The sequence below is a fragment of the Pelobates fuscus genome, chromosome 3 (assembly GCF_036172605.1).
Source record: "Pelobates fuscus isolate aPelFus1 chromosome 3, aPelFus1.pri, whole genome shotgun sequence".
NCBI lineage: Eukaryota > Metazoa > Chordata > Amphibia > Anura > Pelobatidae > Pelobates > Pelobates fuscus.
The window spans coordinates 132,675,765-132,692,133 of record NC_086319.1 but is presented as its reverse complement, the minus strand read 5'-3'; the positions used below and the strand labels follow the sequence as shown (position 1 = coordinate 132,692,133).

General features: G+C 42.1%; 1 protein-coding gene across 6 annotated transcripts in view; it reads left to right on the top strand.

Annotated features, from left to right (window-relative positions):
- TCF7 (transcription factor 7) overlaps positions 1–16,369 on the top strand; it is a 228,513-nt gene that overhangs the window by 153,664 nt on the left and 58,480 nt on the right. For all 6 annotated transcript variants that reach the window (XM_063447484.1, XM_063447481.1, XM_063447478.1 and 3 more), the window contains exon 5: positions 5,084–5,174. In XM_063447484.1, the coding sequence (XP_063303554.1) occupies positions 5,084–5,174 (91 nt within the window). The remainder of the gene's footprint in view (positions 1–5,083; positions 5,175–16,369) is intronic.

The window sequence follows — 16,369 nt, the reverse complement described above, 5'->3', positions numbered from 1 at the left end:
ACCATGTATAAACTTTGAAGGTGCCTATTACCCGCTATAAATGCGACTGTCTAATAGCCCTCCATTTGCTCCTCAGCTCCAAGGTGAGCTCTCAATTTTGACCCGATGCTTACCTCCACGCCCCCTGGTATCGGCAGCCAAGTCCCTCTTGGCGCTCTTTGGTTCACTTCAGGTGAACCTAGTTGGGTATTTTACCCCCAAGTTCTTCCCCTCCCTGTTCCCCAGTCCCCCTCTCCCCCGCCCTGTTCCTGCCCTCCACTAAGTGCAGAAGTACCAACGACTACCAAACCCCTCTGATGACAGATATAGTACAAACCTCTACCCCATGCGGGGACAGAGTCACTATGTTCCTAAATGCTCGGCAGATGCTGCCCACCCAAAGAAAATCGCAGTGGGAAAAAGTCCTAGGCCCTCCCACACAAGAACATCTCTTAACCGTGACACGGGTTACGAATACCAAGGCAAACCTTGACGAACCTTCCTTAACCTTTATTCTAAAATATGAAAATCTTCACTTACAATGTTAAAGGGTTAAATACCCCTAATAAGCGAAGGCTTCTACTCAGAGATCTTAAGAAAAACCGAATAGATATAGCTTGCATCCAAGAAACCCATTTTAAAAAAGGACACATACCAGCCCTATTCACTAAACATTACCCCATACAATACCACTCGATGTCAGACAGCAAATCCAGAGGGGTCTCCATTTTCATCCACAGAGATGTAGCTTTCCAGCTCCACCAACAACACATTGACCCTAACGGGCGGTATATCATCCCAGTGGGACTGATTAACAACACACAACATACGTTGGCAACAGCCTATTTCCCCAACGATAGCTCCAAGTCCTACCTTCATTCCGTGCTCACCAAACTTGACAAATACAAACAGGGAGACTTACTCCTCTGTGGGGATTTCAACTTCACCCAGACTGATCTTGACACATCGACTCGCACATCAGGCCAGACACGTAGCACTAGGGAAAGAACCGCCAAGGCTCTCACTAAACTCCTAACCCAGTACGACCTGTACGACGCCTGGAGGACACTTCACCCCTCTGAGCGTGATTATACGTTTTACTCTAGGGTACACAATACCTACACACGAATAGACACGTTCTTAGTAGATAGAGTCTCTCTGGCACAAATCTCTGGATGCTCCATAGGAGAGATCACCTGGTCAGACCATGCCCCAGTCACCCTTGAACTATTTGACGGATTCCAATTTAAAGGGAGGGGAACGTGGCGTCTCAATGACTCCCTGCTCTCAGACCCGGAATTCGCAACCACTGTCCGGAAGGAAATTCAAGAATACTTTAGGACTAATATAACAGCAGGAGTGTCTGACTCCACTATCTGGTCCGCCCAAAAAGTGGTCATGAGAGGCCATATGATACGCCGCTCTTCCTTTCTCAAGAAATGCCAAGTTTCTAACACCCTAGAATGCCATAAACAAATTGCACTAGCAAACTCTCTAAATAAACAACAACCCTCAGTGGAACTAGCCAATAAATTGTCCAAACTATATGACCGCTTAGCGGAATTAAACTTAGAAAAAAACAAACCCATGTTACATAAACTATGAGCTACCACATACCACAATAGTGGTAAGGCTACAAAATATCTAGCCTCTAGGTTACGCAGTCAATATTCCGCTAAGAAAATAACTCACATTATTAATGAAGTAGGAGAGAAAGTTGTGAACCCAGAGGACATTGCCCAAGAGTTCGCAAAATTTTACTCCAAACTCTATAACCTCCATCAGGATCCTACGATACACATTCCAAATGCCACGGGCATTTCCCAGTATCTATCCACTATCCAACTCCCCACAATTTCACAAGCGTATACTGAACAACTCCCGCAGCCCATAACACTGGAGGAAGTCCTCTCAGCCATTAAGGCATTGCCGTCTGGTAAATCCCCAGGGGCTGATGGGTTTACTAATGCCTACAATAAAACATACGCGGACGACTTGGCGCCCCACCTCCTTAGAGTATACCTGGAAGCCGCTGAGACCAACTCTCTCCCACCGGAGATGCTACTGGCCACCATAGTAACAATCCCCAAACCAGATAAGCCCACCGACCTATGCAAGAACTTTCGCCCCATCTCGCTTCTAAATACAGATGCGAAGATCTATGCCAAAATTCTGGCTAATAGACTAAGCCCCATACTACCGACACTAATAGTGGACGATCAAACCGGGTTTGTCCAAGGATCCGATAATACGCGCAAGCTCTCCCTGGTGTTGGAGAAACTACGGAGGACCAGCGGAGGCGGCCTGCTCTTGGCGTTAGACTGCCTCGGCTGGTCCTTCCTGAGACAGGTATTAACCAAGAATGGCATTCCTTCACAAGTTATTGACCAAATACTTGCCCTGTACTCGGCTCCAACGGCACAAGTCATGCAAGCGGGCTTCCTGTCCCGGCCTTTTCAGATACGCAATGGAACTAGGCAAGGGTGCCCCCTTTCCCCATTGTTATATGTCCTAGCCCTAGAGCCCCTCCTATGCCACCCAGATATCCGTGGAATGGAAGTAAGCGGAAAGGAGACCAAAGTAAGTGCGTTCGCAGATGATATACTCCTTTACATCTCCCAACCCGAGACCTCATACTACTCCCTTAATAAAACTAAAACTCAAGCATTGACTATAGGGTTACCGAACACTGCTCGAGAGGCCCTCCGCAACAAATACCCGTTCGAGTGGTTCAGAGACAATATTAAATACTTAGGAGTGTTATTCACTAAACAGTCAACAGAATTATATTCAGGGAATTACATAAGAGTCTGGAACGAGTGCACAGGCACCCTCCAGCGTTGGGGCTCGCTGTTCCTTACCTGGACACAACGGATAGTGGCATTTAAAATGTCCATTCTACCAAAATTACAATACCTTTTCCGTACGCTACCCATCCAACTTCCACAAGCCTTCTTTAAGACGGTCCAAAAAGACATGGCCGCGTTCGTCTGGGCAGGTGCCAGACCAAGAGTAACCGTGAAAATACTTCGAGCTCCGGCAAAGCCTGGGGGACTTGCACTACCAGATATCAAAGCATATTTCCATGCCTCAGTACTAGCCTCAGCGATACCCCACTTCCTCTCCGGTCCCGAGCCCCAGTGGGTACACATGGAGAGCAGATGGCTACGGCCTTTCGACTTCCCCATCATGTTCTGGCTACCAAAACGGCTTAGACCACCCATGCCATTAGCACCTCCCCAGATCACCCTGATTCTCCGGATCTGGGACTCTCACAGGGCTAGATTAGGCTCCTCGAACCTGCTCTCCTTGGCCACCCCTTTTGGGGCCCTACCGTACTGCATCCCCACCTTTCACGATAAACCTTGGCAAGCTCAGAACTTGACGCACCTATACCATACTCATGCAAAGGGGAAACTCTTAGATTTTCAATACCTGCAGGACCACCACAAACTGCCGAGTACATCACAGTTCTCTTATATACAACTGAAGTCCTTCCTCACACGAGGACAAGCACCAACCCCCCCTGCACCCGCCTCTAACAATAACGATGTGGGAACATATATGTATAAACAAACGATTACCTCCACAATGTAAGCCCATCTCCATGTGCTACAAGTTAATATTGAACTACCTCCCTTTTCATATGTCTCCACCTTCCCAGCAGTGGAGCAAAGATCTAGGAATTGAGGTCTCCCAACAACGATGGGTCCAACTGTTCTCCACAACTAAATCCCTAATTAAATCTGCTACCCTACTGGAACAGCAGAGGAAAACAATCTATAGATTGTGCATGGTACCGGCGCGAATCCATAAGATATACCCTGACAGCTCGCCAAAATGCTGTAGATGCGACAAACAAGATGGGACAGTGCTGCACATCTGGTGGCAATGCCCTAATATTCAACCCTTTTGGAGACGAGTTCACACCATGCTGACCTCCTTGACCGCAACCACCTTGACCTTGCAACCTACAATATATCTAACCATGCTCCTGCAAGATGGTCTCCCTAAGCATCTGCAGAAACTAATGTACCATGTCATATTGTCGGCCCAAAAACTGATAGCAAGAGCATGGAAATCCCCAAATTGTCCCACAGTCTCCACCTTAGAGAGAGACATAGATACACAATGCAAGTACGAACAGAGCTTTAGCAGATTGTGGCCCCCACATAAAACTACACAAAGGACATGGGAGGCTTGGAGCGCATGGAGATTAGCACACTCTGCTTGTCAGAGCGAGTAGATTGTAACCACCTCAATGGGGGAAAGTGATGGGAATCTGCAAGAGACCCAGTGAGAGTCGTGCGCAGGATAAAGTGATGAAATGTGTTGTTATGTACATAATTTAATGTGACTATGTATCTATGTAATGTCGCATGAACATGTTGCACCTTCCTACCTCCCCCCCCCCCTTTTTTTTCCTTCTGTAACCCCCTCCCTCGTGTTAATTTTTCTGTACGAAAAATAAACATTTGTCAAATCTGAAAAAAGAATATAAAGCTATGTAAGATTTTAAAAAAAATCTGGCTCCTAGATTCAAAGCAAATTTGTCAAGCCCTGACCTAAACAGTGTAATAGTCACTAAGTTGGGAACTAACCACCCAACCAATATGATCAATTTTGAGTGAGTGTCTCTGACACTTGATTTTTGGATTACCAATCTTCCTTTAATAATGAAATAGTAATTAAATAAAACAAATGTGTTTCGCTAACACAGGGCTTCTTCAAAAGATAATGGTTGTGAGGGAGCCCCATACTTTAGGTTTTGCTGCCTATATCCGCATATTTTCTGGCTGGTCACTTAGTGCTGATCCATTTGTTGTCTGTTTATTTAAATAAATATGTATACAACGTCATAACGTTGTCATTTTAGAAGAAACTTCTTACTGGAAAGAAGCAAGATTTTTTCACAGATTTTGTGATTTGTTTTTGTTAATCATGCATTAAGATGAGATTTGATTTGTTTAATCCTCTTGCTAATTTAATGGAGACCCAATTAAAATACTCATGTAGTGTGTGTTGGTTGAAAACCTATCTGCCATTCTTTGCAAAATTATTATTAGTAATTGAATCTTAAACTGGATGCTGTTTATTTTTGTAGGTGTGCACCGGCCTTCCCAAACATCAGATATGCCTGGCTTTTACTCTATTCCCCCAGGAGGAGTTGGACAGATACCCCCTTCAGTGGGATGGTGAGTATTGAAAACAATGCCATTTGACAAGATTATAATAATGAACCTTAATATTATACAAAGTCTAATTAAATCTTTTAAATAAATATATTTTAAATTATGTCTTAAAGTAAAAAATAAATATGCTTTTGTGAATTTGACAACATAGTCTGCATATATTTTCGGATGTTATTTACTGGTAAGTATATTATATACTAGTAAGACCAAATTCTTGATATTTGGATGCTTGTGCTGTCGTGCGCAAGTCCTGGTAATTGGCTATAAAATACATATAGTACTTTCACTTTCTACTATATATTAGATATAACAAATGTTTGTTTGCAACTTAGGCCTCTGATTCACTGCACACAGCATGGCCTATTTTTGAGTCATGACACAGGGTTTTATAACCAGCGGCTTAGCAGTTCAAAGTGCTTCCATAGGCTTCGAAGGGGCAGATAATAATATGTAACTTTATGGAGGAGACCACAAAAATAGAATTGCTTAGTAAAAAACATTTCCACTCTACCTGAAATTCATCTGAATAACCATATGATGGACAGCTAGAAATAGATTTTTACAGCTATATATGTTGAATATGTTGAATAACAACAAAACTTTGAATTTTTTTCTTCTGAGGCAAAAGTAAAGTTCCAGTTTCCATAGATGCCTGTTACTTACAATTGTTTTACATTTGACAAAGCGTAAATTTTAAATTGTAGGCCAAAATTGTCAAACTGGAAACAAGCCTGACTTGGAGAATTTTTCCACTTTGGCTATTTTGGTTTAATATGATAAATTATAAAATAAAATTCAGTCTTGGCTATGGAGAATCGGTACACACTGTATTTGTAGAGGTCACTTTAAACTTATCCTAGATAGAAGGATTAATGTTAGTCAATAATTGTAGATTATACTAGCTTTAGTGTAACTATAATCTTAATTTTATTAATGACAGGAGGCGAATATTTGCTTAAGTCTCTCTTTACTAGAACTCCACTGCAGCACATTAACATAGAGATAAAAACACCAGAGACAAAAAAATCAGGAATCTATAAAAGGCTTCTCCCAACTAACTATTTCCTCTTTCACGCTGCGACAAATAAAGTACATGAACAATACACCACAAATACAATAACAGGAGAAACAAACATAACATAATGATGAATGCCATGCGAACTTGAAACCGTGGAACCAGTGGTTGAAGCCTTGACCTTTATCCTGTAGAGTAGTCAGATCTAAGAAATGTAGCCAAACCATTAAACTGAAACAAAATAAACAGAGTCGAAAACACTGATTAGCGAATGAAATGTACTGAGAAAACATGAATCCCCATCGTAAATACTGACAGTATAATATCCCAGATAGTGAAAAAACCTGAATCCCCATCATAAAATACTGACGGTACCATATCCCAGATAAACCCCAACTCCCCCAGATAACCAACCTAGCCCAGGAGACCAGGTGAATAAACAACAAGTCAGTCAAACCAACAAACAACAAGGGGAGGGAGAAACTGGGAGGAAAATATTCGCCTCCTGTCATTAATACAATTAAGATTATAGTTACACTAAAGCTAGTATAATCTACAATTTTATAGCATGACAGGAGGCTTCATATTTGCTGTTTTAACGCTCGGACAGCAAAGACCAAAGAAACACGATCCGCCGTACCAACCTAAACTCTGCGAAGATAGCTCCTCGTAACCGGCAGGAAAGCGTACAATGTCTTTGAGAAAAACGCCTGCCATGAACCAGTGAACCGAAAAAACCTATACGCCCTGCCAATGCCAACCACAACCAAGCGGTACATGAAGGGTGAGAAAAAGGGAAGAACCATTTAAACAAACGGTGACGTTGAACACCGCCTAAAGGTGGGAGCGCTACCAAAGTAAGAATATGACCCTCGGGTCCGACTAAGGCTGATAGACAACTAAGGTCAGAACCGCCGAACCCATCTGAAAGAAAAACAAGGTATAATAACTGAAATAAATCCAGAATCAGTGAATGGGCAAAACCTGACAGAACCCACCATAGGAGCATGACAAAAATGCGTGTACCCCCTGGGGAGATGAATACCGTCCTCAGGAATCGTAAAGGGAATTCTAAGCAGAGCGAGGCCTGCCGACAACAGTCGTACGCGCTACCTAATCTAATTAATATGGCAGTCCCCGGTAATAAAGTGACCAAACAATACCCGAACCCTGCAAAAGCGGTAGCAAAATTAGGAGATCCATACCAGACCCAACTACGTCAGGGTCGCCATGCAGACCAAAGTCTCACAATCCCCGAGATCAAATGAGCAAGGGTCTAGGAACTAGGTTCGACTCTGCCGAAGCGGAGATCATAATTCCAAAGTACCAGCAGACCGAGGCACCTGTAGAAAGGTCCTGAGACCAAACAAACGGAGGAGACTCATCCACATCTCCGTGTCAAACACTCCTGGAGGGAAGAGTCCATCACTGAGCAAACGGGTCCGTCATCTAGCCGAACTGGTCGGGGCCTGATGGGTCCTCCTCCGTGGACTAAAGTCTTGATGCCGGGTCCTCACAGAGAAAACTATTCCATACGTACAAGAAGAGGAGAGCGTAGGAGGCACCCCCTTGCATCCAATCCGCCCTCCAGGACTCCACTCCTTGAGATGTAGAGGAGGTCGATATTTCCCTGGTTGAAAAAAACAAAATCCAGGGACTCTAACAAGGGAAAACGCAGGGAGCGTTTGACCTTTCGGTCTAGGAGGTACCATGCAGGGGGTCAAGCAAGCCCGTCCAGGTAGACCGTACAGCAAGATGTCCTATATCGATGAAGAGTCGCGTCCAGGTCCCAACGCGTGGAAAATGAGAAAGATCTCTTCAGATAGTTCTGGTATTCCTGAATGTCCTCAATTCCTCCCAACCTGCCAATCAGGTTGTATTGTCACCCAAATGACTGATGCACAAGATACCTATGTCACCAGGGAGAAAATAGAGGCCACCTTACCAGAACTGGGCCCCGCGGTCCCTAGAAGTTTCTTGAATGCCGCGTCTAATTCAAAGTACGTTCAATCGTAGACTCGTGCCGGGACTCCGAGGGGCTCAGATCCCTTTATCCCAAGCACCTCCAGTGGTCCAAATTGCATTTAGGATAGGGTTGTCTGCCACCCCAGACTCGGGCCCCATCTGGGATGTCATCCGAAAGTGGAGGCAAGTGTGAAATTCCGGGTCACGGTTCCAATCCCCTATAAAAGGTACAGGTTGGAGCTGAGATAAGCCTCTGTCAAGTATTTCCATGTTCTGCTAGCACAACTCACTCGTGTAGCAGAGAACAATCGGCTTGCCAGTGCGGATTTAATAGTATAGGCACTGCAGTGGGCCGCACTCAGGATCATCTGAATACTAGACAGGTGCTTAACCAGCAAAACCGCAGTAGGCTTGGCATGCAGACATTCTGGCACAGACAGCGCAGGCAAGATCAATGGGGCACAGACAAAGCAGGCCAATCAATGGGGCACAGACAAAGCAGGCCAATCAATGGGGCACAGGCAGAGCAGGCCAATCAGTAAGGCACGGACAAAGCCGGCCAAGTCTTGGGGCACAGACAAGTCAGGACCTTCAGAGATGTACAGGTGAAGTAGTATAAAAAGAACAATTGCAAACCACCAGAATTAAGGTTAATGCAAACGCAAAAATATTAAAATAACTTAGCTTATAGGTACAAAACAGCATCCCACGGTTGCCTCCCAGTTGGTAACCATATAATATAGATATCTCAGAAGATAGGGTTTTGGGATGTCGCTGAAATGCCTATAATAGAAATAGAAAACGTAGTGCAATATTGTTTGAAACCAAATCAAGTTGTAAGGTGTGACAATACACTCACAAATTCCAAGCGTTTTTAGAGCATATCAAAAGGTGCCTCTCCACAATAAAGATGGGGGTTGGAATCGAAGGCCTCCTTGGATAATGGCCGCAGGGTGCCCGGTTGCTAGGACAGAGCAAGTATCCAGCCTCACCAAACAGCTCCCAAAACCGGTTTTAATTGATGAATAAAATACAATACAAAATAGCAACTTAATTCAATTTGAGAATAAAAAATAGAGTAAAATAGAAAGTCCACAGGTCCTACGCGTTTCGTTCTTATGCAAGAACTTCCTCAGGGACCAAATAGTAAAGCAATGATTAAAATTCATGCATCAAAAAAATCAAATCAATCTAACAAACAGTTTCAAACATATTGCTTAAATAGGGCTAACCCTTAAAGTTCATTGCAGTAATCGATGGGCGTCTTCACCTTCTAGCTTCTTTCATTTGCTCGAGGAATTCCTTCCATCTGTGGCAAATTACCGGTGTAATGAAACTTCCGACGGCTGTTTAGAATGACTTCCGCATTCATGCACGTGGTGCATTAATTTCATCTGTGAGATATATTTAAATGTGTGTTACCTTGTATTAACTTCACCTCAAAACGGTGATAAGATACTAGGATATCAGAAATTATTTAATCAACATTATTCATTTTTCCATTTTTCCAATATGGAAAAATGAATAATGTTGATTAAATAATTTCTGATATCCTAGTATCTTATCACCGTTTTGAGGTGAAGTTAATACAAGGTAACACACATTAAAATATATCTCACAGATGAAATTAATATAATGAAATATACATTTAATCATGTTTTATATAAAAAAATATATATAAACAAGTGGGATGCTATGATAGGGAGCACCACTATGTTAAATAAGAATTAGACTTCATTATCATTATTTTTATGAGATGGAATTCGTTAGTGCATTTTACTGTTTAGTAACAAGTTTTTCATTTAGATGTATTGGCGATTTCTCCTGGCGACCAGAGGGGGAGATGATGAGTTTTCTTACATCCTCACCTCTTGGAACGCACGGCCATTTTCACTGGAACGCAAGCGCACCACGTGCATGAATGCGGAAGTCATTCTAAACAGCCGTCGGAAGTTTCATTACACCGGTAATTTGCCACAGATGGAAGGAATTCCTCGAGCAAATGAAAGAAGCTAGAAGGTGAAGACGCCCATCGATTACTGCAATGAACTTTAAGGGTTAGCCCTATTTAAGCAATATGTTTGAAACTGTTTGTTAGATTGATTTGATTTTTTTGATGCATGAATTTTAATCATTGCTTTACTATTTGGTCCCTGAGGAAGTTCTTGCATAAGAACGAAACGCGTAGGACCTGTGGACTTTCTATTTTACTCTATTTTTTATTCTCAAATTGAATTAAGTTGCTATTTTGTATTGTATTTTATTCATCAATTAAAACCGTTTTTGGGAGCTGTTTGGTGAGGCTGGATACTTGCTCTGTCCTAGCAACCGGGCACCCTGCGGCCATTATCCAAGGAGGCCTTCGATTCCAACCCCCATCTTTATTGTGGAGAGGCACCTTTTGATATGCTCTAAAAACGCTTGGAATTTGTGAGTGTATTGTCACACCTTACAACTTGATTTGGTTTCAAACAATATTGCACTACGTTTTCTATTTCTATTATAGGCATTTCAGCGACATCCCAAAACCCTATCTTCTGAGAGATGTACAGGTGAAGAACTGCGCATTCCATTCTTCCGATAAAATGTACCCTTCACTCTTCAGATAAGATGTACATAACACTTCTTCAGATTAATAGCACATAACACACATCTGTGTAACTGTAATTAACACTCTTCTGTGTAACTGTACGTAACCTTCTTCTGTGTAACTGTACATAACCCTCTTCTGTGCAGCCGTACATAACATTCTTCTGTGTAACTGTACATAACATTCTTCTGTGTAAATGTACATAGTATATTACTGTGTAACTGTACATAACATTCTTCTATGTACCTATACATAGCATTCTTCTGTGTAACTGTACATAGCATTCTTCTGTGTAACTGTACATAGTGTTCTTCTGTGTAACTGTACATATCGTTCTTCTGTGTGACTGTACCTAGCATTCCATTGTGTAACTGTAGATAACGCACTTCAGTTAAATAGTGCCTGACACTCCGTAAATAGTGAACTTGCATATTGAGTACTCCTGTAGTCAGGGAACTCACCAACTGAGTTACCTCACAAGAGGTGCTCCATTGGTCAATATGATAAAACAGAGCGCTTCAAGCAATCATCTGAACAAACAAAAAGGGGGGGGGGTGAGTATAAGTGGTAACACTGCCAGCTGTGCCTGTAACACTTGAGGGGCTGTGCACAGCTCTATATAGCATGCCTGTGATCTATATCATCCACTATGGTCCCCAGTAGCCTAACCTGCAAGCCACATGGAGCACAAAGCCAGGACAGCCTGAGGGTGCAATGCGCACAAGTCACAGCTGAGTCCCAGTCAAAGCTACAGCACATGTGCCTGCCATCGACGGAACTAATGCTATAAGTCTGGTAACTGGCCGACCCCGCCCCCACCCGACCACACGGTCGCGGGGAAGTGGATGCTCGGGGCCGCCGCACTGCATGGGAAGGTAACCCCCCCCCACCCACGCCGTAGGAGCAGTTATACCGCGAGCGGAAGCGTGGGTCGGGTGGGGGGTGGAAGCAGAGGATCTCGCTCGGCGGACAGAGCCGGCGGGCGGGATCCAACACGTGGGACCGCCGGAGTCTTTCTCCGGGGTTCCGGCGGTCAGCAACGGAAAGCGGTCGGAGGACCGCTTTCCGGTGGCCGCAAAATGGACGAAAAGTGAAGGGGGCAAAGCCACCCGGAAAAGGTAGAGGGAGGGAGGGAAAAAATGTAACCCCCCAAACCCAAGAAAAAAACGATCCCCAGACAGGGAGGCTCAAAACAGGCAAATGCAGAAAAGTCATAAGAGAAAATACATCCCTACAGCAAAAAAGTAGGGACAGAAAAATACAATCTAAATAAATAAATCATAATGGCAGTAGGAAGGTAAACACATTCTAAAAAAAATAAATCCCTGCAGCCATAAGAAGGTAGATGCAGAAAAACAGAGTAAATAAATCAACCAAGCAAGCAATCACTACAGCACTAAGCAGGTAGGAGAAGAAAATACAGATTAGCTAAATAAATCAGACACTACAGCACTAAGAAGGTAGATGCAGAAAATACAGTATAGCTAAATAAATCAATTCCTACAGCACTAAGAAGGTAGATGCAAAAATAACCCTTAAACAAATAAATCAATACAGTAATAAACATATAAATACAGAAAAATATCCACAACCACCCATATATAACAGGAGGCAGTGGTACTCTGACCTGTACTGTCTGCGGAGCAGCAAAGAAAGAGGAAATAGTTAGTTGGGAGAAGCCTTTTATAGATTCCTGATTTTTTTGTCTCTGGTGTTTTTATCTCTATGTTAATGTGCTGCTGTGGAGTTCTAGTAAAGAGAGACTTAAGCAAATATGAAGCCTCCTGTCATTTGTATATCCATGCCATAACTATTGCATGCAGCACACGCTACTAATAAATACAAAGCTGTGAAGTGCCAGCTGCCTGTGTTTCTTACGTAATCTTGAAAAACTGAACATAGTCATATATATGACACTACTAAACCACCCAAATCTAGAAAACCCAATGTGTTCTTTTAGCTGGCCCCACTCAGAAATAATTTGAACATTGTATAGGATAGCAGTCAACAGACTAGTAGGATATTGGTTTATAGAAACCGCTGGAAATGCAGATGACTGCGATACTGACTTTCCTGTGATTTCCTACCAAGAAAATAACAGTGCTTATCTTAATGTATATAGCCAAAACATTTAGAAAACAAGGGCATGTCCCTCAGGAGGCCATTTTGAATTACATTTAATATCTCTTTATATAGCTGTAAAGTAAAATGTTTACCTGCAAGCTTAGATCAATTGAATGAAATGTAGGTCCCAGGGGTAGCCAACATAACTCCCCTTCCTACAATTTTACAGCCATTGACTTATTTTCTTTTAGGACAATTGCTACAGATTGTAAGACCAGTAGTTCTGCCACATCTGGAAAGCTATAACCAGTACTACTATAATTTTTATAGTTAATATTTGATTATCAAAATTTCTTTCAATATATATTACATCCCTAATATCAATGTTTCATAACATACATCTACATTTAGTAAATAAAAGGAAAGCCATTTTTTTTTTTTTTTTATACCATGGGATCGGAGTTATTCATCCCTCTGTGTGGGCACACCCTATGTCAGTGATTATTGGGGGGTTGAATTTTTCGTTTTCTCCCTCCATATAATCCTACCATTTGGGATTTTTCTTTAGTACATCTAAATTTAACATCTCATGATTTTACCAAAAAATAAATCAAAATAACACAATTGCAAAAGTGATAGCATTTTACAGTAGATTCGTATTTAGCAGTCTACTATACTAATGTGTGCATTGTCAACAAAAATTAATCATTTACTTAACGAAGAAGTGAGTTGTCAATTTATCAATACAGTCTACATCAGCAGATTGATAATCCAATTTTGCATATTGATAATGCTCCTTTTTCACACTAAAATGTAATATTTGTCATAGTTACGTATCTGTTGTTCATGGCTATTTTATTTTATTTATTTATTTATTTTTTTGCCATCAGATTTCAATTCCTAGGTGTCGCAATCAAATATCTAATTTAACATAAATTATTCTAAACCCTATTAAATTATAATTTACAATTACAGTAATTAGCATGTCAAACTAATTTTGACTAAAGTTGTCAGTCCCTTATTTTTGGGTATTGTAATAATTTGTCCCTTGGAGTAAAATATGCTGTTTTGGATTAGTATTGTATGTTTCTTTCCTGCTTTGGGGTCGGAATGTAGAACTGCAAAGGAATCAGGAGGTTCTTGATGTATTGTAGGTCTTGGAAACTTGGTGTGATTACAACATATGTGATTAACTTTTAATTAGTGTGGGAGAGATTTGCTGTCTGGCAGTTTGTAAACAGAAGGTCAGGACTGGGCTAATTTCAGTTTGTTATCCTGATGTTTGAATGGAGGTTGACTTTCCAGAGACATGCAGAAATTCTACTTACAAGATAAAATATGTTTGGAATGCCAGGATGAAAGACACACAAAACCACAGGCTAACAACTTCTGTCATGAACCTGTAGTGACTAACTGGAGATAACATGTTAAGTACTGGGACAGGTACAAATCTGCCAATCAATAGATACAGTTCGAAAAATGTGTATTTCTGGGTTTGTTAATCCCACTTTAACATTTATGTAAATGCTTATCTCAGGGCAATTTACCTTTTTCCAATGCATTTATAGTTTTTAGAAAAGCACTAAAATCTATTTATATTTGTGCCGTAACACAAAGATAAATCAGTGGCTAGCGCTCCAGCTGCAGTATCTCCAACTCTCACGTTCCATTCCTAGCGAGGTCAATCCAGCCTTTATTTAAACCATCTAATAATTATCAAATAACATCTAGACACCAGTGCATATTGAATATGTCATCTTTTGTGTCTATTCATTCTACTGTGTCACATATTACATAGTCAAATGTAGTTACATGTCTTATGGTGATGGTGATGGTGTTTTGTTTTTTGTGGTGGCGGGAATTGTTAAAGAGAGAGGAGTATTTATTTGACTCTCACAAATCAAATATTGATGTGTGAACTATCAGCAATTAAAATATTTAAGCCGAACTTTCAAAATTTATAACCGTTTCACAAATTGTCTGTTTGGGACTAAAGTATAAAATTAATTTGAATTCACTTTAAATTCTTAACAAGTAAAATGTTATTGAATGTTTTTTCACACTTCTAGAGGATTTTTATTATCTCTTAAATGCGGTTGAGTAGGCTTTTTTCCAATCAAAATTGTTATAGCTTAGTTATAGTATACTTGAACTAGTCTCTAACCATCTTAGATTGTTCCTATAGCTCTGCATAATTTAGTGGCACTTCTTCTCAATAAAGTGGTCTGGGTCAGTGGTCCTGTCTTTGTAACAAATTGCAATGTTTTTAAAGAAACCAAAATGTTTACTTTGCAGTGTAAAATCCACCTCTAGTGGATGACATAATGACACAATGACACCCACTAGAGGCACTTCCACTGCAACTACAGAGTAAAACTCAGTCACATGACCTGGAAGCCCCCATAGGAAAGCATTCATTCAATGCTTTCCTATTGGGAAGCTTGGATGTGCGCATGGCTGTGCATGCCACACATGCCCACCAGGTTCTCAATACTTTTCAATGAAGAGCATTGGGAGGACCAACAATGGACAAGGTGATACCTCCTCCATGAAGTTGCGTAGAAAGGCTCAGTACTGTGAAAAGTTAAAAGGACACTATAGTCACCAAAACAATTTTAGATACATGAAGCAGTTTTGGTGTATAGATCGTCCCCTGCATTCTACTGCTCAATTCTCTGCCATTTAGGAGTTAAATCACTTTTGTTTCTTTTTATGCAGTCCTAGCTGTGATTCACAGAGCCAGCAAGAAAAATAAATGTGTTCAGATGTAACTTACTCTAGAATTTGTTATCTCCTGCTCTGTAAACTAAACTGTAATTAATACAGGAGGCTCCTGTTGGTTCTAGCAAGCTATTAACAGAGCAGGAGATAAGAAATGCAAGGTTGGGCGTGTCTTAGCCACCATCTTAGATGGCCACGTTTTAGAGAGGCTCCTGGACAAGGGGGGCAATTTCATTCACAAAGTGCAAATTTAACTGTAATGGATAAATTTTACTTATAAATACTAATAGCTGATGACAATCTTGACATGGAGAAACAAAGAAAAAACGAAAAATCCGTACCTGCAATGAAGAAAACGGGAGCAGGAGCTGCTGGGGTGAGTAAGGGTTCCCAGGCTCACTCCCCTGCTTCCAAGCCTGGCTCACGGCTGGTTTCGCCGCTTAAAATATCGTTGGTGGCGCCGGGGAAATCCCTCCCCACCTCCCTCCCAGTCTCCCATGCCAAAACTTATGCCCGTGCGGTCGCGACCCGCTCGCAGCATCCAGAGAGCGGCGGGACCGCGGCCGCACTAGCCAACACCTCTGTGTGCGGCTCAGAGTGCTCCGAGCACTCAGCATGCTCGGAGCACAAAGCTGTGTCTCCCGCGAGCGGCAAGGACCACCCAGCAAGCCGCTCGCGGTCTCAGCATAGAGCAGCCCGGTCGCTCACTTACAAAAGTGACCGGGCTGCAAGTAAAGGGGAGGGTAGTGTGAGGTCACGCTCCCCGTCGGGATCCTCGGCCTCCAGGTTGTCGGTCCCGGCGGGGGGGGGCTCTGCTATCCGACCCAAAACTTTTAAAGGCAC